This window comes from Mya arenaria, chromosome 6 (assembly GCF_026914265.1).
Source record: "Mya arenaria isolate MELC-2E11 chromosome 6, ASM2691426v1".
NCBI classification, from domain to species: Eukaryota; Metazoa; Mollusca; class Bivalvia; order Myida; family Myidae; genus Mya; species Mya arenaria.
This window is the reverse complement of record NC_069127.1, coordinates 50,992,839-51,018,242: the sequence shown is the minus strand read 5'-3', so window position 1 is coordinate 51,018,242 and position 25,404 is coordinate 50,992,839. Positions and strand designations below refer to the sequence as shown.

The 25,404-nt window shown below is 35.1% G+C and overlaps 1 protein-coding gene across 5 annotated transcripts in view; it reads right to left on the bottom strand.

The window, feature by feature from the left end:
• Positions 1–9,359: 9,359 nt before the first annotated feature.
• LOC128237183 (fibropellin-1-like) overlaps positions 9,360–25,404 on the bottom strand; it is a 35,166-nt gene continuing 19,121 nt past the window's right edge. Inside the window, exons 14-28 of one of the 5 annotated variants that reach the window (XM_052952480.1) lie at positions 25,076–25,189; positions 24,504–24,617; positions 23,983–24,117; positions 22,386–22,556; positions 21,678–21,791; positions 16,894–17,064; positions 16,406–16,555; positions 15,500–15,673; positions 14,805–14,978; positions 13,912–14,085; positions 13,552–13,655; positions 12,343–12,438; positions 12,077–12,100; positions 11,077–11,259; positions 9,360–10,583 (exon numbers count right to left, since the gene is read on the bottom strand). In XM_052952480.1, coding sequence (XP_052808440.1) covers positions 10,284–10,583; positions 11,077–11,259; positions 12,077–12,100; positions 12,343–12,438; positions 13,552–13,655; positions 13,912–14,085; positions 14,805–14,978; positions 15,500–15,673; positions 16,406–16,555; positions 16,894–17,064; positions 21,678–21,791; positions 22,386–22,556; positions 23,983–24,117; positions 24,504–24,617; positions 25,076–25,189 — 2,198 coding nt within the window. In that variant the 3' untranslated portion in view covers positions 9,360–10,283. Of the gene's footprint in view, positions 10,584–11,076; positions 11,260–12,076; positions 12,101–12,120; positions 12,295–12,342; positions 12,439–13,551; positions 13,656–13,911; positions 14,086–14,804; positions 14,979–15,499; positions 15,674–16,405; positions 16,556–16,893; positions 17,065–21,677; positions 21,792–22,385; positions 22,557–23,982; positions 24,118–24,503; positions 24,618–25,075; positions 25,190–25,404 lie in introns of those variants that run through there. The other 4 variants (XM_052952481.1, XM_052952482.1, XM_052952483.1 and 1 more) reach the window with 4 other exon arrangements.

The following is a 25,404-nucleotide window of genomic DNA, read 5'->3' as shown; positions in this document are numbered from 1 at the left end:
ACAGGCGTCGTCATCGGCTTGCAAAGGCATTACCATTTGTCATAACAAAATAGCTGTTTAACAAATACACACGAATGTCTGTACAAATATAACAATCAATACAGTTTAGCCAATGCCTCTTATTTTATAATATTTTTAATAGCTTTGTCAAAATACGTGATTGTTTTTAAATTTTAACCAAAGTTTTTTATTCAAGATAAGCTCACAACTCTGACTGTTATTATTCTCAAGTTATGTAGATCAATAGATGAAAAACAATACACATTAGTTTGCTCCGCTTTGCGGTGTCATGATGAAAGAAGTTTTTTAATTCGATATTTTTATTTCATTTCAATACTACAGCGGTTTATTATTCCTATTACCTTTACAGTTAATTACCTCTCTTAAGAGTAACAACGAAACCCGATCATTGTGACAAGGCAAGGTCACAGTGATTCGACAAGAATTAAACTGATCTACTTTATCCAGAATAGCACTTCAGAAATTTATAATCTATGACAAAAAAACATTACAAATAATGAAAATACCTTTTAAATTCTGGTCCAAAGGCTGTGCTGTTGCTGCATTCTGTTTTACAGTATGGAATCCATTTCATTTGTGACATAATGTCGTTTTTAAATCGTGTTAAACCTTGATATGTGTACATTTGTAATTGCTCGGAAGCATATGCTAATCCATTAACTGCACAAAGGTAGTTCTGGTGCTCCTCCTTACTCCAGTCGATCGTCGCCATTTTCCATTTAACTTTGATAAAAATAAGCGACGACAGACGTTTTTGTATTATATCTATTATCGATAATGACGTTATATCTATATTTATAGTATAAAAGGAAAGTATTTTTTATGTAGTGGATTGGTTAACAGTCGAATCCCGTTGGCTCAAACTCGCTTAGCTCGAATACATCGTTGGCTCAAACTGGCTGTTAAGGACCGATTTCTTAACACTGAAGGTAAGCATTCCCGCTTGGCTCGAAATTATCGAGACTCGAAGTATTTTCGCCGGTCCCTGGGAGTTTGAGCCATTATGGGTTCGAATGTAAACGATAACCGTCTGATGTAAACAAGCAACATAAACAACAGCAATAGAACAAGAACAACACAATACCTCAGAGGATTCCTTCTCGCGGAATTTTATTTTTATTTTGAGGTCTCGAGGACCCCTTTTATTTGCCCCGTAATAGGGACCATGGGGTCGGGGCCATCCCCATGGGCCCTTACAACATTCAAAAACAGTAATATTCAAAGTGCATGCAGTTATCAAGTTACAGTTTTAACAAAAATGTTTAGATATTTAAAATAGCAGTACTATATATTGCATATGTTTAATAAATCTGAGTTTGAAATGTTTTTACCTTCGAAAGCAAAAGTGGTAAAAGCATAGCAGCAGATACAATGCACTTCAAAAGTGCCTTTTTAATGATTGAGATCAATATAAAAATGTACATTGTACTCGTATGATTTTGTTTTTCTTATCCGAAATAAGATATTATTTTACTCTCGAAAGCAAAATGAGTAAAATAAGGCAACGGATGTTTATCAACAAATTACAAATAAGTAACAGCTAAAGCTTAATAGTAAAGCTGGTAAACACTTATACAAGTTTACACATGACAACAGTCCTTAATGTGTCTGAAGTGTCATACATTCTGAAAAAAAAAGCCAAAATGCACATCAAATAATAAAGTACTCTTTAACTAATTCTACTGACCGGTTATTGTCAGACCATTTTAATTGGTCTATAGTAGATAGTTTAATGTCCAGTAACATCAGCTTAATATCTGTGTATTTCTGTTCATAGTTTATGCAGTTTCTACTTTTCCACATACGCCACTTTGTTTCTAACAGTATAGTGTTTATTATTTTGCATTTTGTTGGAAAAATAAAGAGTCCAAGCAAGGCTGTTGATAGTTGGTTTGTTATTTCTATTTGTAATGTGTTTAAGGCTATATTTTCGACAATCGGAATTATTTCCTGCCAAAAGTTTTGCGCGTGCTTACATTTCCAGAACAGATGAGTTAAATTTTCTTGTTCACTGTTGCAAATTTTACATAGTCCGTCTGAATAATTCATTTTGCTAAGTTTTTGCTGCGTGAATATCGTTTGGTGTAATGTTTTGAATTGCAACTGTTTTGCTTTTAATGACGCTTTTGATTTGTATAGACAACTCCAAATTTTGGTCCACGGAAGGGAAATATTTAAAATATTATCCCATTTTCGTTCACTTCCTAACTTTGAAGTTTTACTATTAAAAGTTGGTGGATGTCTTTTAATTTTAAATCGTAGTAGTCTATATCTTTGCCTGTTTTTCGGCGTAGTTGGATGTTGTCAGCTATTTTTATTTGTATGTTTGTAGTATGTTTAGCTTTATCGGCTTGTAAACATTTTGTAACTGCCGTTTTAATTGTGGTCCATTCTGATATCCAGTTTCGTTTGTATTTTAATTGCGTGTATAAATCTTTATCATCTAGAAATTTTTCCTGTTCAGTACTCCAGATATGTTCGAGATTTATTAATTTACTCTTTGTGAAGGATGAGAAAAATAACGGATTATTGCGAAAGGTTATTAAATGATTTCCGAACAGCCGTGTATTCATGTTTGAGTCATTATTTGTCAATAGGTGGACAAAATCACACCAGTCACTAATAGCCTTTATATAGAAGGGATTATTTCCGAGTGACAATCTCATGTTTTTTAATGACGAGCATTTACATAAAAAATAGTTTTCTTCGTATCTGTCATCTTCTGATTGCAGATAAAATTTGCCTATTGTGTTCCAGTTTTGTGGTTCAGATTGAATTAATCTGTAAATAGATTTAACATTTAATGCCTTGCAAATTACGGTTATACTTGGCATGTTCAAGCCGCCTTGATCGCGTTGTAATTGACAAGTAGTTTTGTTTATTAACGGTTGTTTATTTTCCCATATAAAATCCGAAATAATTTATCGATCATTTGCGAGTACTTGTCCGGTATACCGTTTATTTCGATTTCATAAAGAAGCTGAGATATAACAAACGTTTTTACTATCAATACTTTCCCTTGCAGCGTTAAGTTGCGTGATTTCCAAATGTTAATACAAGATTTTATTTTAGCGATGAAAGAATCATAAATAAGATCGTGGTTAATGTTATATCCATGGTGAATTCCAAGGGTTTTAACGTTGTTTTTTGTCCACGATATGTCCTTAAACTTCGGTGAGTTTTTTTTTAATCTACCTATAAGCAGACCGGTTGTTTTCGATTTATTTAGTTTAGATCCGGATGCCTTTTCATAGTCCGATAAATTGTGAAATATTTGCGGAAGAGATTTTTCATTTCTGCAAAAAAGTTGAGTATCATCTACAAATTGGCTGATTCGCGCTTCTCTGTTATCAGTATTGCGGGAGGGAAGTTTAATACCCTCAATATTGTTATCCTGGCGGATCGCAGTTGCCATGGCTTCCGCTTGGAGGATATAGATCAGGGGGGCGATCGGGCAACCCTGCTTAATAGAACGAGACAGACTGAAAAACTCGGAAATGAAACCGTTGGTTTTTATTGCAGCTTTGGAGCCGTATAGCATCATTCTGATGTATAACCTAAAATTTTCGCCAAAATTGAATTTTTCCAGGCATTTTTCCACCCATAACCACTCAACCCGGTCGAAGGCTTTGGTTTGATCGAGAAAGATTATAATGCCTTCTTCATTAGATTCATCGACGTATTTTATTACATCTTGTATAAATCTGTTCGCCTCACTAATATACCTGCCTTTTACATAACCTTTCTGATCGGTGTGAATAAGTTTTGGAAGCATCGGCTTAAGGCGCTCTGAAAGACATTTTGAAATTATTTTATAGTCAACGTTAAGCAATGTTATCGGCCGCCAATTTTTAAGCAAGTCTCTATCGCCGTTTTTATAAATTAATGATATAATACCTTTATATTGAGAGTCAGTAAGTTTTTTATTATCACATATTTCATTAACTACCATCAGGAAATCTTCTCTTATAATATCCCAGAAAAATTGGTACCATTCGGCAGTGATTCCATCCTCCCCGGGGGATTTCCCACGTTTAAAAGTTTTAATAACGTTGTCAAGCTCAGTTATGTTTAAATTTGATTCTAGTTTATCTTTATCTGATTCAGAAAGTTTTGTTGGTAATTTGTTTATAAGTCTGCCCATTGAGACGGAATCAGTGCCTTCAGAATTTAATAGCTTTTTATAGTATTTTGTTTGTTCTTCTAATATCGATACTATACCATATTTAATCGCCCCCGAGTCTGTTTTAATGTGATGCCATAGTTTATTTTTGCCGCGTTGTTTCTCTAAACTAAAAAAGAAGTCTGACGACTTTTCGTTGTGCTGAATTAAATTAGCCTTCGAGCGTAATTTATGGGCTTCTAACTTTGAATCATAATAGTCCGCTATGAGCTGCTTAATGTTTGATATTTTCTCAATTATTTCGGGAGTGAGGTCTTCAGATAGTAATTCCGAGAGTTTTTGTTCTAGTTTTTTAATATTTGTTTTGGAGCGGCTTTTTGACTGGGAATATTCTAAAGTGATAGCTCTAATTTTAATTTTTGACATTTCCCACCATTCACTGCAACTAGCATATGACGTTTTATTATGTGTCCATGATGACCAAAATGTTTTGATTAGAGAAGCATATTCTGTGTCGTTTAATAACCTTGTATTGAACATCCATAGTCCCGGTCCGCGAGCTACATTTTCGGTATTTATTTTAATTTCAATTGTATTGTGGTCTGTAAAAATGCAAGGTACAATTTTGCATTGTTCAATTTCGTCATCAATACTTTTTGAACTGAGAAAGAAGTCTATACGGACTTTGCGTTATTTCTTATAAATGTGAAGCACTTGGTGCCCTGATTTCTTCGACGCCAAACGTCTTCTAAGTTAAGTTTATTGCACAGGGCTTTTAATTCTTGACACCCTTCATCTGCTTTTACATCGACAGTTGCAGCCCCTTTCCGATCGAGGCTATTATCGAAAGTACAGTTAAAATCGCCTCCAATAATATGGTTACATTGTTTCCTAACGAGTGCTTTAATTTATTGAAAAAACATTTCCGATCATTGCCGGCATTTGGCGTATATACATTAGTAAGTTGATAACACGAGCCTTCCGAGAGAGTGGCTCTTAACGATATTATTCTACCGTGCTCGTCATTATAGATACTATTTTCAACTATATGTAGGTCAATATTTTTTTAATTAAAATTGCGACACCTCTTGATTGGCTACTGCCATTATTCCAAATAATATTTCCCTCCCATGATTTAGCCCATAGAGAAGCTTCGGATTCATTCGCACAGTGCGTTTCTTGCAAATATACAATATCATAAGACTTCTGCTTGAGATAGTGAAATATTTTCTCACGCTTAATTTTATTCCGTATTCCGTTAACATTCAATGAGCCTATGCGATAAGCCATTTAGTAATATAAGGGAATATCAAAGTTAATATATACTATCTAATTTGCCTTGCTTGGTGAGCCTATCATTAGACGGGGACGGATGAGAGTCTTGACTTCTTAGCCTCTTTGTCTGGGGGTGGCGAGATCAAGCTCGTCCGACATATCATCTACCAGAAAAGCGGCTAAGTTGTCGTAAAGACGCTCAGCGCCGCCATTATTTACATGAATGCCAGAAGGATTTCTTGCATCATACAGTGACTTCCCATTTTGTTGAAAAATTTCGTCATCATATACGTAGTGGTAACGTCTAGTGGAAATGCAATGCTGCAAGACCGCATTGTTTACAAATTTTGCGTTTTCATTGAAACGTTTGATCGGAGAACTTTTTCCAAGTCTCGGTATGATGCTAGAAAACCCTACACTAGCCTTAGGCCACCTGCCTTTAACAGACACGAGTGCATCAATGGCATTTTTAACAACTGTATCTCGTTTATCATGTTTCAGGTCATTGGTACCTAAGTGAACAGCCACTGAGTACACATTGCTTGGTGCTTGACTACTGTTCAATATACCTTCGATCTCATCTAGTTTCGATCCAGATTTCGATAAGTTCAAAACATTGCCGTCTTTTATGTTAAGTCGGCACGTGTTTGAGTCACCAATCACTAGTTTTGGTAGAGTCAGGAGATCTGTGTAAGAGCACTGACTTCCGGTTTCGCCAGGCTCCGCCCTCTGACTGTTTTCTGGTAGACTGTTTTCTGGTAATATGTTCTGGTTGCCTGTGGAGGGGCGTTCCCATCCCCGATTCCACGGTTGATGGAGCCTGTGTGACCCGCTGACGTGCACACTTCCGGTGTTGGCGTGAAGAGGTTGTCTGCAGCTGTGGTGGTTGTGGGGCCGGTGTTGTCTGTAGATGACAATCTGGTAGGGGGTTACCATCCCCGCCGGCGTTGGAGTTTGGCCTCTTTGATGTGTAAGAACCATCCTCCGATGAAGAGTCTGAATTCTCCGAAATTAAAGAGTCTCGACCCTCAATAATGTCTGCCATATAGTTCCCATATAGTTCTCTTGGGCACTTCATCTGGACATGACCTTCCTCGCCACAGAAACGACAGAGTACATCACGAGGACATTCACGTCGCTGATGGTTTCCATGGCAATTCCTAATATTTTGTGTGTCTGGTTTTTCTAATGTTGTTACACCGAAAATACGGGTGAGATGTGTCTCCGCAGTGGCGACACGGGGTTCTGTTGTTATCGGCGAATATTCGGATGGTGAACTGACCTATGTCGTCCTTTAACGGTAACACAGGGACACAGTTAATGATTTTTAAGTACCTGCTACCGTTGTCGATGTTTGTCCCTTTGATCTTTCCTCGGGCAACACTACCCGACACAATATCTCCATACTTGGACATGTGAGCGGTGATCATCGAATCCGGCATTTCGTACGGTGAATCTTTCACCGTTACGCTGGTTATCAGGTTTTCAACATCATGTATAGATATTAACCTATTTTTAATGTTAGTCGTCCCCAAAATTAACTTGTTTTTAACTTCAGTAGAAGTCAGTGTAATAATGCACTCTTTTTGCTTTATTTGGATTGATTTTATTTCGTTTCTGTTTAAAGTTTTTTCTAAACCTGCCAACACGTCGTTATGACTGATTCCTCTTAGATTATTTGTCGAAAATTTGACGGACAATGGTCTTGTAAGTAAGTCCGCCATTTTGGCCGCCTACCTGGCGCGGCTTTGGCGTAGAGAAAACTATAAATCCGCTATCTACACACAGTTCACATAACGTGAAGCCCACTCAGGTAATCCAATTGCACTATGAATTGATTTTTGATAAAGATAATAATCCAGATTATTGTAAATCCAACTTTTTTCTATATTTTCGCAGAGCGAGAAAAAAACTGAACCTTCTCGCGGAATTTAGACAAACACTAAATGAAATGGAAATAAAACAAACGTTATTAGATATTTTAGATATTTTACGCTTATGAAGTTAACCACGATTGGCACGCGAGTCATTTAAAACACTTCATAATTACTCTTTTTTAGTGTAAGTCCATCTTTGCTATCTATACATTTTCTTGTTATTCATTTTGGGATAATTACATTACTAAAATGATTAAAGTCATTGTGTTTACTCACGTCAACCATATGCAGCTTTTACTGAATATAAAGCAAGTCTTTTATGTGGACACACTATGTGGCATATTGCCAAATAGCGTTACGGAGCATCTGCAAGCATTAAATTTTAACTCGTCGTCACTTTTGCTTACCAAACTCACATTTTGCAGTTTCTGTCAAAAACGGTGAACACATTTTAAGCGAACTTATAACGTATAATACATATTTTATTTTCCCACGTTATTTATTTTAGTTTAAGTAATATTCATCATCCTGGGTAGAAACCAGTACCGGTGGTCATTCTGAAAGGCCATGAGTAAGAACCTCTAGTGGATACAGCCTTTTATAATACATATTTCCGACATTCCATACTGCCACCGATGCCAGCCATATTATTTGCTTATTACTAAATACGTCTCCTTACATGACTAGGTTTTGGCCGGTACCTGAGTAGATCTAAATTTCTCCGTTCCCATTAAGCTTCGCTTGACTGATAGGTTAGAATCTTCTTAATGTGTTCTTTTTATTGTAGACTGAGGCAAACTGACCGAGACGCCATTTTATCTTTTATTTTGACAGACAATTATCGAGTCTACAAACTGTACTAACGTTTGTCGTAAAGGTTAGTTCGCGGTGCTTTAAAGGGATTTGCTCATGTTTTTGTAAAATTCTCTTTTGTGTATGACGACATTAAGTCTGGCAAATTGTAAAGGCGTGGGTTCGCACTCAACTAAAATACTTTTTTGTACTTAAATTGTGTCTTTTTCTCTGCAATTTCGATATCATCAAGGGGTATAATGATAAAATAAATCTTTTAAGATGCATTACTGGGAAAACTTACTTTTGGTTTAAACAAACATTAGCGAGTCGCTAAAAGAATAAAATAAACGTGCATTTACTAGTTCGTGTTTATTCCGTGGCATATATGCGGGTACCTGCGACTAATTGACGATCCCCAATTCCAAGAACATAAAAAAAAACTACACCTGTTATCAGAAAGGTGATGACAGCGACTTAAGCAGCAGATGTGACTTATATGCCATTGTTTTACCCTTCAACGAACACGATTGGTTATTACTTTTGGCGTAGCCAGCAATATTGAATGGATGTCGAGGACATAAGGCGTTTACCTTAATTTACAAAATATTCGTCTTATCGAACAAATCATAATTTTCATATGCTTTTAAATTTTCCTTAAATATCCATCAAGTAAATGCTTTCCACAAATGGGGGATATACAATTGTACTTATCTTACTGAAAAAAAAATCGTATAACGCTACTGTCATTTTAAAGTCCGGTGTGCTAATGTCGAGTTAATTCTTTCGAAACGTAATTGATCTCTTGAAAACATGATTAACCTTTTTCTATTTCTATTTTCAGATAAACATCACTTATTTAATATTGCAATTGATTGGCATTATCTCAGGTAATCGTATTTAATTTCTGAGAAATGGGGTGTAAAGCCAGAGCAAGAATTTGGATTGAAACTAATCATAGTGCATTTTAATATGAAGCTTAACGGAAAAGGCATGTATTCAAAGAATCATTACGGCCGAACGCCATTCTGACGATAATACGCTTACTTTACCGGATATGCTTTTACTTGCCAAACCGGTAGTGGAATAGGAGGTCAGAAAATCGCACTAACATGATATATTTCTATATATTGGAAGTAAAAGTCAGATTTCTGTTTACTGAAAATCATACTTTCTACGCTTTTCCGGCTTCATCCCTCAATCGCAAGAATTTCAAACAAGGTACCAGAAAATATGTCCAGAATATATGCAGCATTAAATCAAGAAATTCGTAACAAACAAAAACATGTTTATTTGCATAACAATGCACACAATGAACAGAGCAGTTTATACACTCGAAAAACATTTCAAACAATGATCAATCATTATAGTGATTATTAAGTAAACAGTGTAAACACATCCTTTTATTTCAAATGTATAATTGGATACTTTAACCGTCCTTTTGGGAAATGCGTATACATTTTCTTCCTTCAGTATAAAACATTTAATCCATGAACAAATTAAAACACTGAATTTTACTACAAAACCTGTTCAAATTGATTATATCGAAACTACAGGGTCTATATTCACTTTCTAAATTTCAGACCCAGAGTCAGACAGCTGAATTCCTTAAAGATTAAAAATATCTATAATGTTACTAATTTCAGCATGAGGTGAGCATCTGATGTAGAACATATTTGTTATGAAAGGTACAGAAATAATGAATATATTTCGTCTGTGAAAGCAAATTAATAATTCCTAGTCCCAAACTTACACCTAAGACGTATTTGTGGGCCCAGTTTGACCATACCAGTTAAAAAAATAGAATATTATGCAGACGACACACTGAATAGGTTCAATCACCTATATTGTTATGAAAATACATTTTCTGTCATAAAAGGTATATTTATGAATTATGATCCATTGTTTCATTATAAATGAAAAACAAAAACATAAGTATATCCAATCAACGTCTAAGGACTTCTGTCAAAGTTGTTTTATTTAATGGTTTTATAGAGTTGTTTAATAACCACAATTTCGTATTCTCTTAAAGTTGCTTCATAGCTTGTTTTGTTTTGCTGAAATTACTAGGTCATATAAAATCAACAGTACTCATTTATCATTTATAATTAATTGACACCAAACGACCTTTTAAACAACCCAATAACATATATCGAATGTTGCTGTTGTTGTTGTTTTACTATTCTAACTAAATTTTAGTGCCTTTTGTTTGGCTTATACGCCGGTGCAGCGCTCGTTGACCGGATCTTGGCATCCGCATGATTGCCTCCCTCATTCTCGGCCGACTGAAGAGTATCCTTGATATTTGCTGGTGGCGCCCTCATATGGAACCAGAACCGCCCTCTATCACCACTCTCCTCATCCTCATCTCCTTCGGGTTCCTCCTTGATCGGCTTAGCGTCTCGAGGAGTTTTGCTCATATGTGTGATATCGAGATCGTCCTCCTGTGACACGCTTTGGGACATGTATCCGTTGTCATTCGTTTTCTCGTCGTCCTTCGGAAGATTAAAACACAGAACATTTGTCTCTGGTATTGCTTTAAAAAGCAATACAAGCAAACAAGCAGGTTATATTTTCAGAAAGTGCTGGTGTGTTTTTGTGTAGTCAACATTGTCTAGTCAGTATAGCGATTGTTTAATTTTGAGATATTTTAGTTAGTGTTATAATGTTCTGTTTCTAATCGAACTGTATGATTTCAGTTGCATGACAAACATATTTTAATTATTCTAAACATATTCACATATATTGTAGTGTATAAGCAAAACCTATATATTTTTATTTGATACCTCATTCAGAGCTCTTTGCTTTATATTTCAATGTATAGCTCCAACCATTGCCAGATTTGCCTTTTATTTATATTTCTTTTCATCTATGTTATTAATAACAAAACTAATACACCACCTCTCGTCGTCTTCATGTTTGTACTATTGTCCGCTAATAGAGATCTCAATACATATTTTTATCATAGGTTTGCGTGTTTAAACTTACATGGTACAAAGACTTTTCGTCATCTTCTGGTCGGTTGTATTTTCCACCCTTGGAAAATATGTTGGAAAGGACAGAGTTGTCCATTTTCATAGTGGAGCGGTACACGACATTGGGCTCATCTGGGTGGGCAGGGGGAGGATGAGCACCCTCTGGCTTCACCTTTGCAAACTTCTGCTTTTTCAGCTAGAAGAAGAAATAACTAGAAAGTGTTGCAATAGCGCGCTTTTTTTGACATTATTTATTCTCATTTTACAAATTATGCATTTTAACATGAACTAAAACAATTTAGGGAGTAGCAGTTGACAAATACCAAATATATGGAACCTGTTTTCTTTCAGGAGCACACAATAAGTTGATGCCAAAACATGTTTTACTTCAATTATCGTGTTAAAATTATTTGACTTTAATTATCAAAACACATATGCATATAACTGCGATCAGCTAAGGTATTTGGGGGCTATTTAAACTGAACAATATGTGGCAACTAAGCAAGTAATCATAAAAAATAACAATAATAATTAAATAAATAATAAATATATGGGGCTTATATTTTCTGTTTGAACCAAAAGCATAGGTTTTGTTTAATGCATAACACTGAAATGAGTTAAACATGATAATGCATTAAATTAAAAAAAACACACACACAAAAAACGTCCAAACTAATACAGAAACACAAGAAGGTCAGTTTATGGTTAAAGGCCTAGTTTAAGGAATGTTTGGCATGACAATCTCCTGCTGTACATCTCCTGCTAATTGCACTGATGTCACAGTATGGGCCAATTTCGTGTGTATTTGTTTATTGGCTCAGGGCCATTTAGGGTCCATTTCTATACTAAAACCTCGAAAGCTGCACATCAAGATATTCAGATTGGTGATCTGATAAGACAATAAGGCAATCAAATTAAGATCAATACACAGAGTTTGTGTACAATACACGGTTAGGAGGGGGGTGACTTATAGAAAGATTAAACTAGGCCTTTAAGATCAGCTCAGAATTTACATTGGATTTGGTGAACGTCCGATTCTAATAAGTGAGGAAGAAATATAAGGCAATTGTTAACATGTTTTGTGATTAATTGACAAGGGTGAAAGTTTTGTTTGCCAATGGTTTTGTCCATGTTCATAGTGTTACATAAATTAACTAAAAATAAAAAGAAAAGTATTCCGGTAAAACATTTATTTCTTGAACGTCCAGTTGCACTACAAACGCGATCAACCCTGAAAATATACATTTAAAGTTTTAAGAAGCAAAAATGGAATTAATACCGATAGTAAGTTGCCGTCTGTAGGCGCTGCTCCTGATTTTCCTTCCTCCGTCAAAATATCCGGAAAGCCACCTTTATTTCCCCGCCCCGCCTTACCCTTTAAGAAAACCAAAGCCATTCAAAGATGAACGAAGAAAAGACAAATGGTGCATAGCAGCATATACCAGTGTGTGTATACCGCGTGATCAATTACGTCATAAATGCTACGTCGGAAGGCAATAATTTTACTTCAAATGAAGACTTCCAACAAAGATAACTTTAAATATTTTATTCATCATATTAAATAAAACATGGCGCAGTTAACGCCGCTTACATAGCCCTGCCTTTGGTCTTTTACTAGAGTTTGATTGAGAGTTTAGTTTCTGAAAAACACTTGGACAAACCATTTCACAAAACCGCCGCTTGATTAAGCACTGTCAAAACATTATTTTGAAAACAAATCACCTAATCAAATTCCGGTAATAAAATGGAGGCGTGCTTTAACCGGCATTGTCTGATCTTTGTTTCATTTAAAATGGTGAAAAAAAATCTTTGTTTTAAGTCATAATTTGAAATAAAAAGCTGCCTTTTAAAGTATTATTTGTGCCGTTATTTATCACGTGGTATACACACACTGTATACTGGTGTAAGCTAAGCTGGCCCCAATCCAGTAACAACTCATATTTTCAACTCAACAGTATAGGATCGTTCAAAATAATAAATGTTTTCCTATACTTCGCGTACTATTATGTATTATTTTGGTGAAACCATTGCTCAATTCTCCTAAGAAAAGCAATTCTAGAGCAAAATTGTACTTGAGAAACAACTTTAAAATGTTCAAAAGAAATCGAGTTTTATTTTTTACTCAAAACTATTGCAACTCGTTGAAATCAACATAATCCATGAGGAAATGGCTTTTTATAAAGACTAGAACATATAAGAATTGCTGTTATTTTGTAAAACGAATACTTTTGCTTCAGAAATGTCTTAATTATGATGTGATATTGCCGACAGGAAGAAGCATGAATTCAAGTTGAACTTGTGTTATAATCATTCTGTCAATTGCGCAGCACCTTTAATATGAAATTTATTTATCTTATTGAAATGTTTAAAAATAACTTGTTTAGAACGGCCCAGAAGAAAAGAAGATTAAATAATTAAAGACAAACCCAATTAATAGTATTCAAACTATGTTAAAACATATGCTTTTTGAAGGAAGTATGGACTGTACCTTGAAGTATTTGTAATACAAGCAGAGTCCCACGATGAACATGTCAATAATAATCAGGATGACCATGATCACTCCAAAGGCGAGTATAATGTCCGGGAACATGGCTGAAATAAAATCAAGGACCATCATTACAATGGTGGTATTTAAGGTAGCACACCCCTATTGAAATATTTGTTATAAGTTTTCCATTAATAACAGTGGTTGGTTTCTTAATTAAGCGACATACTCCTTTTAAAGATAATTTCACAATGATAATAATCCATCATAATATTATAACTATAAATAAATACATGTTTATGCAAACGTATCACCCTCTTCTTCAATAAGTGTCTCTGTGCATATTTGTTAAAGTGTTCGTACCAAAGACACACGTTGGCTGTATGCCTCCCCAGACACCCGATGACTCGCACTTTACAACAGGGTCACCAACCAGAGCGTAGTTAGAGTTGCAGGCGAATGTGGCCAGAGATCCTTCATGACGGCCATAAGACATGTCCACTTTCCCGTTTACGATGTTGCCTAGCAAGGGACAATCTAACAAGGGAAGAAAATAGCATGATAACATTAATTTAATATTGGATCTCTGATCCAGGCGTTCCTTCGCACAAAAATGAAGCAATAAGTACAACATGGCGAGCTCAAGGCTACTATTTTTTTTATTCACGATAAACAAATTTACATTTTCTTTCCATGTTTATCAGTAGGACACATTCTATCATAGTACGTGATTCTTTTTTCTGGACATTAACAATGAAGAAATGACTTTTTTCGCATGTTTCACTTATACGATACTAATTTGGATTTTAAAACCTATCACTATCAAATATATATAATAAACATGTTTAGTGGTTTTTTGATTGTAAACCAAAACCGATCAATTATGGTATTGAAATAACTCCTTAAAAACTCTCCATAGCTCAACCGATAATTAGATTGTTATTTTAAATAAGAACAAATAAAAAAGATAATTGAACACAATGGGCCGATTGTTTAGAACGTTGTTAGAGTTAACAATGTCGTTAACGCACTCATTGTTAAATTTAAAAAATTTACTTGTCTGGAATTTTAATGGGAACACTTGTGACCAACAGTTTTTCTGACATGATTTGAGACAACTGTTTCAGCTGTACTTGATAAATGTAAATATATGAGCACATTTTAAAATAGTTCACATTTAAAAGTTAGCAACGATCTCGTTAATCACGTTGTTAACTTTAACAAAATTCTGAACAATTGGCCTTATGTCAACTTACTGACGAGACAGGTTGGCTCAGTACCGCTCCATGTTGAGGCTGACTCGCAGATACGGAGAAACTGGCCAACCAATTCATAACCTTCTACACACGAGTAGTAGATCCTCTGGCCTACTGCAAGACCATCGCTTGTGTTCACATACCCGTTGAGTGGGATATTTGGTTCAGGGCATCCTTTATATAGTAAGAAACTCGTGAGGATGAGTTTGTATCTTACATTTAAAACTGAAGCATGAACACACAATGAAACAAGGAGTACATTATTTTATAAACTACTGGCAAATATTTCAATTTCAATACGAGTATGCACTTATAATTCGGTAAACAAATCTAATGTGCATCTGTACTTAGCACATGTAATGTAGTAAATATAAGCAACAAGGAGAGAGGTATACATGTTGTGACAAATAGCAGTTGTAGCAACAATGTTCTTATAAATCATAATCCGAAACAAATACATTTTAATAGCGAAATTTAATTTAAGAATAAAATCTTGGGGGACGGAAAAACAAGTAAGATGATCCCTTTGAAATTGTTTTATTTTTGAAAACCCATAAACACGTTTTTGGCATATCAAAAACTGTAAAAACACAAATTCTGGAAATGATGCGCAGGCCCGGGGCTGCAGTGTCCCCTTTTTCATATTAAAAGAGAGCCTAAGGCAAAGAGGATATGAATGTTAAATGTGCGTGTACCGAATGAGCAGACAGGTGGTGCTCCACTCCAATGGCCGTCAGACTGACAAGTACGGCGTTTGTCGCCCACAAGGCCGTATCCCGTGAAACACGTGTAGGTCGCAATTTGACCTTCAGCCGTCACATCAGGGTTAGATACTTCACCATCAGTTGGGTTTGGAAGCTGACCACAGTCTTAAATATGTCGTAGTGTACAATATATCCATTCATCTAATAGTTTCTTTACCAATACATCATCTCATTATTAATTTGAAATTTTGTCAAAACACTATCTTAATTAATAAATTTTGATTTACAAATACATTACCTCATTAGTTATTTTAAATTTACCAATGCATTCAATAATAAGTTATCTAAAATATACCAAAACATTGACATAACCGCATTAGTTACTTTCCAAAACATCATCTTAACATCATATTATTAGTTATTTGAAGTTTAACAAACCTTATACATTGAATATACCAATACATTATCTTATTAGTTATTTTTGATATACAAATACATTACTTCAATAGTTATTTGAAATTTACCAATACATTTACACTACCTCTTTAGATATTTGAAACTTACCAATACATTTACACTACCTCATAAGTTATTTGAAATTTACCAATACATTTACACTACCTCATTAGTTATTTGAAACTTACCAATACATGTACACTACTTCATTTGTTATTTGAAAGTTACCAATACATGTACACTACCTCATTAGTTATTTGAAATTTATCAATACATGTACACTACCTCATTAGTATTTTGAAACTTACCAATACTTTTACACTATCTCATTAGTTATTTGAAATCTACCAACACATTATCTAAGAGGAAGTCTGATCTATCAAAGAAGATGGAAAATATTTTGAAGGACTAAGTCTATGTTAGAGCGCCGACTATTCTAACCAGAAAGACATTCGTCAATGTTGGTGTCATACTGCTCCCCAGATGCCGCACACAGGCACTTGATTGAGCCCAGGCCATCATTTCTACACGTGGCACCCGTGGTGATACACTGTGCCGTCTCGAAACACACTTCATCGTAAGCAACGTTTACTGCAAAATAGTATCAGGAAACATGATTAAAACGAAAACCATTAAAATACATGTAATTCGTTTTATATAATTATACTCAATTTACATTGCACGAAACAGAGAAGAATACAGATAACCAACACTCATTTTATACAATAATTTTCCGTAACCACGTCATCTTGTTTTCACAAGTCAAGTACTGACATTTCATAATAATTGTAGTTTGCATATTCGTCTGTACTTTCAGAAATTTCGGTTTTATTTGACCTTTCTTGTAACACATTCGAAACATGAAATGTTCATGAATGTAAATCGAAGAGAATTCATACTACGAATTGTATTATCATTGTTCCTCTTACCCACGAAACAAATGCCATGCCTTGACCATGTTCCATCTGTTTGACATTCGCTTCTGGCAGAACCGCTCATCTGGTATCCATTGTCACATGTATACGTGGCTTCTGCACCGACCAGTGTCCCCTCGACGTAGTTTACGGCGCCGTTTGCAGTGGACGCAGGCACTCCACAATCTGTCGAAATATATCAATAATCATCATCCTACCTATCCTTTCGTATGTTATTTTCCTGACCACTATCTTGACACAAACAAAGTCATGTGAAAGTAAGATTGCCTTTGTATACCGCTCTGCCATTTTTTTTAAAGAAACCCCATTTTTTTAGCATATTGAGTTGCTATGAACTGCAAAAAGCAGAACCTTGTCTCAAAGTTTAGTTTGTGAACGATTGTGAAGACATTTATATAAACTTATGCAATGTCACTCTGGCAACATGTTACACGAGCGTGTGGTCTTGTGTTGTGGGGTAATGTTGTGGGGCAAACCGGAGAGCACGGCGAATACCCACTTGCCGGCTTGTTGACCACCGATCGGAATAACTACTACCATGACATAGTAAATATGCAAGTAAGCAAGCAATATGGCGGGATGGACTCTTGTAACTAAAGGCAGATATGTGGTTCGCATAGTGTTAGTGTGATGAAAATTAGAGGTGATGAGTTTTTTAAAGATAAATTGCTTTTTTGTTCGAGCAGTTATTTGATATGATGAGAGACAGACAAAAGTATTAATTCCGACTTGTACATAGTATGGCGTCAAAACACAATACACGTAGCTCATTATACATATCATTTTCATACAACATATTACAACACTATGTTTATCAATTACAGAAAGAATACGGTCGCGTGTCGAGTGAACCATTTATTGAACGTTTGATAAAGATTAGTAATAACGCAGATGCAGTGTTCAAACTATTGAATATCAAGTGTAAAAAAGTTAACACTACGATTCAAGTTTAGAAAAAAATAGTGTAATCATATACATTTCCAAATCGTATATTATTACATGCATATAAAATACTATTTTTCTATTAAATGAGTTTTCACTATCCGCGGCAGCCATACCCCGATTCCCTTGACTTATCCTATAACTATCCGGACTTTTCTTAATTCGCTGTCAATGTGAATTGACTGTATCCATTGCCGGTTTAGTTAACAAACCACATGTGCTAAATATAGCACAATAATTATAACACAAATTAAACATGTCTCGAAAACAAAAACCACTTCTACTTGTTGCGATTCTTGCAAATCCTCCGGCATGAACGAATGAAGCATAGGTCACGGTTAAATCAACTGTGAAATAAACAAATTAAGAAGAGTTCGACATTTTTATATATTTCTATTTTTTTTTTGAACATATTCATCATTATAGAGCTTAACATGATATCGTGCAAATGTAACATATTCCGATACAAATTGTTTTCAAAGATTAAGGGCATACATTTCTTCAACGCATGAAACACACACACATATATAAAATAAAGTCAATGATTGTTCAACCAATCATGTTAATGAAAAACAATTGACAGAAGGGAGAGGCAACCGAGTAGAACAAAAAATGGTACCAAGCCGGAGTTCAGTAGTTTAATAACTCTAATAAGATGTTTAGAAACGTTTAGAGATCATAAGATTGGTAACAATAATTTCATATGAAATATCCTTAAATTCATTGGTAATATTTTTACCAGTAAAAATGATTAAACTATAAATACGTTTATACATGATTGATGGAAATATGACTCATCTATTAAACAATGCTTCTGAATGAAAACATTTCGAAAACATATGACAGAGAAACAAATTACTCTAAACTGTCCTATCCTTGAGAATAATTCAATTGTCAAATGGGCTTTGCGAAATCACTAGCCCATGCAAATATATACGAGTTTGTATTTAAATTAATATGTTTCTTTACCACAAAACAAGACGTGTCACCCAATACTTAACTGTCCGGCTTGATGTATACAACTCCTCGATGCAATGCATGCAACAGCTTCACCATTTACCCTGAACTCTACACAAGTAATAAGTGATAACTTGGGATCGACCCCTACCGGAACTGTTGTGTTGCAAATCACTCTCCTTACACCTGTTGTGTTATCATATCTCCAAGGACAAAGGGCCAGGTTTTCTGGTAGGCAATTTGTGTCCGTATGTCCACATGCTTCTCTCTTCAGTCTTGTGTTCTGTGTAGATGTATGTGTGTTTGTATCCATCTGCGGTATACTTTCGATCGTGGAAGCCGAGTCGTCTATCTGGGGTATATTTTCGTTGATTGAAGCCGAGTAATCTATATGGGTATTATTTTCGTTCAAGGAAGCAGAGTCGTCTATTGTGGGTACTTTTTCGTTTATGGAAGGCGAGTCATTTATCTGGGGTATAATTTCGTTGATGGAAGCCGTCTCGTCTAACTGGGGTATTCTTTCGTTCATGGCAACTGAGTCTTCCATCTGGAGTATATTTTCGCTCATAGCAACCGACTCATCTGATGGTTGGTCATTGCCGAAGGATGTTGAACGACCTGTAAAAAGGCATTTATAAATACAAACAATGCTTTAACCTGTACCTTTTGTGAATTTAATTTTTGTTTTTTATTTGTAAAACTCGGTAATCTAATCTTTGCTACATACCATTGGAAAGATAAGATAAAACGTGATCAAAAAATTAGTTTCCCGATCAGAAATTAAATTTTTATCAGTAAAGACTTATTACCAAGTACATAACTATCAAATGTTATATAAATTCATACCTGAGTTGTGGTTGGATTTTCCGAATGGATTGGTTTTCTTGCCAGGCAATATAAAAGATTCAATTACGATCAAATTTCCGAGAAGTACAATAGTACATAAACAATACAGCGGTGTTTTAGTCATGGTTTTTATTTCACGTGAAATCTTTGCTGGGAAAATATCTATAATGTTTAAGAATACGAAAACGGGCTTTTAAATAGTTTGGAAATTTCAAATTTAGAGTTTTGGAAAAATCAATACAGCCCAATGAAAAGTTTAAGATAAACTTGGAGATCGATCGTCAAATAGAAAATACATTTGTTTTAAATCAAATAATACCCTACTTTTTATAATTTCCTTTTGATAGATCTATTTTTATAAACATCGGAAATAAATTGATTTGTTATATTCAGACGAGTTCAGTTTTTATCTGCGTATCATTGCGTTATCACAAGATAATGTAATTCATTAGTTATTTAACTTATTAATTATTACAATTTACCTGCGCCGTAATAGGTCAAGACTTATCAGACACTTTTAATTAGTTTAAACTGATTTTAATTGCGTTATTGCATAAACCATTTAACTTCCGAAAAACAAAATCTGGAGTACTATCATTTTTTCCTAAATCTTGGAAGAAACATAACGGAAAAGTGACTGAACAGGTTTTACAAAATTAGTGCCTCTCCATTTGTTATTTTGTACTCCAAGTTTATTGTTTTAAATTTTAAAACCGGACTGACCTTTACGATTGAACGAAGTTTAACTGAAATCATCAATTGAATGTATGCAGCTTGTTGGTAGTTGTACACTCCTCATAAAATATGATAATCAGTGAACATAAGGCTACCGCGTAGCTCAAGGGAATGCAGGTAAATCTGATATATAAGGCTTGTAATTCCTACAGTACAGTTATTACTGGAAAATATGATAATCAGTGAACATAAGGCTACCGCGTAGCTCAAGGGAATGCAGGTAAATCTGATATATAAGGCTTGTGAATCCCACAGTACGGTTAATACTGGTAATATGATTATCAGTGAACATAAGGCTACCGCGTAGCTCAAGGGAATGCAGGTAAATCTGATATATAAGGCTTGTGATTCCTACAGCACGGTTAATACTGGAAAATATTATTATCAGTGAACATAAGGCTACCGCGTAGCTCAAGGGAATGCAGGTAAATCTGATATATAAGTATTTTGATTTCTACAGTACAGTTATTACTGGGAAATATGATAATCAGTGAGCAACATTTTTCCCAAATTTAACCGTACTATTGGAATCAAAAGCCTTATATATCAGATTAACCTGCATTCCGCGTAACTCAAGGAAACTCAAGGCTTTTGATTCCAATAGTACGGTTAATTTTGGGAAAAATGTTCCTCTTAGCGTACCATTTATAATCAGTTTATGAACACTTATTATCACTAAATAGAATAATGAGTTAACAAAACGCTATCATGTGACTCAAGGATATACAGGTTAATCGGAAAGATAGATGGTCACTCATTGCCGAACACATGCTTCTCTGAAATCAATGTATCACGACTTCGTTGAATCGTAAAGAAGTTCAAAGCTTGTGTGGCTGATGGAACTGCATGATAATCGAATATAAAGGCGTTTTTGCATTGCTGAACAAAAGCGAACAGAATTGATGTTTCTCTGAAACCCGCTTATTACGACTACGTTGAATCGTAAAGAATGTCAAAATGTGGCTGACGCAGTTGCAGGTTTATAGTTGGATAGATAGGTGGGTATGACCAATTAAAAATTGTCAATACTTTTTAAGTAAAGGACCAACGACTAAGGAAAGGGTAAATGACAAATATATACACGAAACAGTATACAGAAGAAGTTATCGCCAGTAAACATTGCTTTAATACACGCACGTTAAACCGAGAAATTGACACACGTGACACCAATCATTATCCAGCAAGGTAATATTCAAAAGACTAGCATACATTGTGTGATCTTATACGACAACAAGATGCAAATGAGGCTACAGTTAATAAAACAATTAAAATTACATGATAAAGAAAAGACTAAGTACCTCTTATACATGTGCTCCCACCGTATCCGGGATGGCACGTACACGTGAATCCGTTAAGTAGGTCAGCACATGTACCGCCATTGCTGCACGGGTTCGACGCACACTCGTTCACCTCTGTAAAATAAAACAATAGCTTCAGGGCCTTCCACAGCGCAAAAGAGGGTGGGGTAGGAGAATAATTAAAATGTCTCAAAAGATCATGTTTAGTTAGTTTTAGGGACGAATCTTTTCCAGGAGAATAACATACATCCTTTGCAACATCTTTCGGTGTAAAAAGGAAATTGAGCAGTTTTTACGAAATAAGATTTTATCAGATTTTGGATAAAAATAAGATTTACATTTTTTTCGAAAAGTCTGTCGACAATATAAATCCATTTTGGTGACAAAATGTTCTACACTGCTTTATTAACAATATCTTGTGGTTTATAGATGATATCTTTTTAAATAAGAAAGATGGACTAATGCAAAACAGTAGATAAAAATCATTAGAAAAATGCAAATATCATTTTTAAGATAACTTAAATCACCAACATGCCATAAGAAATTGTTTATCTGGAAGTATTGAATAGTTTGACATTGAAACTTATTTATTTTGTATAAAGACATTTTCCCCGAAAAAGTAAATTATTTTTTATTGATTTGATGTTCATGGATGTATTTCGGTCTGAATGTGAATAAATATTTGACTAAATAAATATTTGTTCTAACCATCACAAGTTGGAGCCGTTCCACTCCATGTCCCGTCATTTTTACACGTAAGAGAGGATGCGCCGTTCCGAAGGTAGCCCGTATCGCACGTGAAGACCACAATGTCATTGTAGGACGTTCCGTCCGCGTGGTCAACAGCGCCGTTATCAGGAGGAGGCAGATTACCACAATCTATTAATACGTACATGGAAGAACTATACATTTATGATAATATGCTTAGATAAAAAGGATACAAAATGGCTTATATTTACGTCGATAGCATTTCTACGGATATCCATTCCAGAAGTTTTTATCAGCTTTCTTCTGTCATATAAAACAGAAGACACATGTACAGTAGACACCCGTTGAGTCAATATCCCAGAGTCCGGCCTAAATACTTTGAGCCTCGCGAATATCAACCTAAGCGAGAATGCTTACGAAGAGTAACACCGAATCGGTCCTTAACCGAGGAAATCGGTCCTTAACCGAGGAAATCGGGCCAAACTATATCGACTGAATGGGTTTCGAATGCATTTTTCTAAAGACAAAATATACTGCCACAAGCTTCAAAGTCACACATTTAAACGTATCTACGTTATATATAATTGTATTCAAAATAACATCAGTGGACGTATACATGTTTCTCTTCATTAATAATATAATACAATCTTATTATGTCATGTGTTTCCATTCCGGAAGGAAAAGTCCGACCCGAGGGCACCTGGGTTGCCAGGGAACGAGGCTTGTCTACGCAGCGTTGCTCGAGGGTTGGATTTTCTATCCGGACCGGACACATATTATTGATGTTTATCTTGCATTTCTTAAATTGTTTTTTTTTGTGAAAAAAAAAGGATGATGTTTACTGACGTCATGACGCGAAGTAATTTATATATGCTGCATATGTCAAGACTTTCGTTCAAGATAACGCCTTTTGTTTTGTCAACTGTTTATGGAAAATGTCTATTGACATTTCAAAATTATGCTTACATAAAGTTTATGTTAAAAGTAATAAAATGCCATGTCGAAGAAAGAAAGATTTGTCATATATCCCAACCATAAAGCATCAGCTTGGTTTCAAATCTTTTCAAAAAATATCTTTAGTGCTCGAAAATATATTTTGTTCAATGGGAAAGCATAGTTTGCTATAAAGATTTTTTGCAGTCATCTTTTATTGATGTAAGTCAGATGGGGCCATCTTATATGGGTATCTTACGAGCGCTTCTTGGAGTCAATATTCATGAGAAGTGATAATAAATATTTTGAAACTGATAACTGTCTTGATTAGTTAAGGTAATGTGTATTGGATTTTGGAAATAAACTTTTTTATTCAATGTGGGTTACATACTAAATTATCACTTGAATCGGTAGATTTAATCTGAGGCTGGGTAACTAGACTAGACTAGACTACATATTATCGTAAACACCTAGCTCGTAAGTGGGTTATAAACATGCCTTTATCAAAAAAATGTTGTACTAATTTTTGGTAAATGTATACCTAAATCCTTTAAAATAATTACCAGGAACAAAATAATCAATACATTGGACAATGATGGATATCATCAAAAACATTACATCAAAAAGGATTTGTGCATATCATTTGAACACGAAAACAATATACCAATAGCTGAGCAGGTGTCGGCTGTAGCCTGTAGGTACCCGGCACTACATACGCACACCGCGGCACCACTGCATTCAGCATTCGCTATGTTGGCGCATATATCAACACGCTGAAAACACGAGTCTCCTAGCACCGCTGTTGCGGAAAAAAGAAAATAATAAATAGTAAAGAAAAGCCAAGCATGCTTAAAAATTATTTCCCTATTTCATTGGCCATAACCGATAAGATGCATTCTTACTCGACTGCGCCCGACCGACAAGATGCATTCTTACTCGACTGAGCACGACCGATAAGATGCATTCTTACTTGACCGAGCCCGACCGATAAGATGCATTCTTACTCGACTGAGCCCGACTCTTGAAGAGTGGTAATTTATTTTCAAATATAAACATTACTATTTGCTCCGATTATGAGATATTCATAACTGAAAAATGGTTCGAGTCTACTTGAAGCATGTTGCATCAGACAGCAGAACGTCTTCATTTTTTACATACAAATCACTATGTTTCTTTTCGCGTTACCTGGTCTGCAGTTGTCTCCAGTATGGCCGACGGTACAAGTGCAGGTGGCGCTGTTCACTCCATCTATACATGTCCCACCGTTCAAACACGGGTTTGGGGAGCAGTCGTTAATATCTAAAATACAAAACATATAATTATATATATATATATGCATAAAAATGACTGTGCATCGTGCATTGAAATCCCTTATCATATGTTCTTGTTTTGGTTAACGTTACAATTATATCAATCATGTACAGCAAGTGAGTGTTCTTCATGGAAAAAATAGAGGAAACATGCGATGTACCTTACAAGCAATGGTCAGTGAAATTTCAACGCCATTGGAGGAACTCAGAATACAATTGCTCATTTTTCAAACTATATGAGATGTTATCTTTTTTAAACAAAGGAAGAATAAAGCAACTGAGTAAATTGAGCAAACACATTGATAAGCATCAAGCCAAGGTTATATTGGAACTACATGTGCCGGTGAACCCCGGCCCGCAGCAACAATTAATGCCGTCCATACCAAAAGCTTCATATGTATATACCGATATATACTTTATGTTTTTTAAAAAAATAATTCAACTTACTAGTGGAGCACCATGTGCCAGTGAAACCCTGGACACAATCACACACATATCCGTTCACACCGTCCATACAGGTAGCATCGTTTCGACAAGGAGAACTTGCGCATTCGTTGATATCTGTAAGCACAAGTAAATCATTGTCGATGCCTATTCATATAATTTAATAATGTGTTTTTTAATATAAAAATAGTTTTAAAGTAACACTTTTGGTTACTTCAATATCACCACAATGATTTAACTAATTCAGATAAATATCATTTGTAACGTAAAAAGGTCTCAACGATAAATATTAGCAGTGTGTAAAATACTGCTCCTCTTTATAGTTTGTGTAA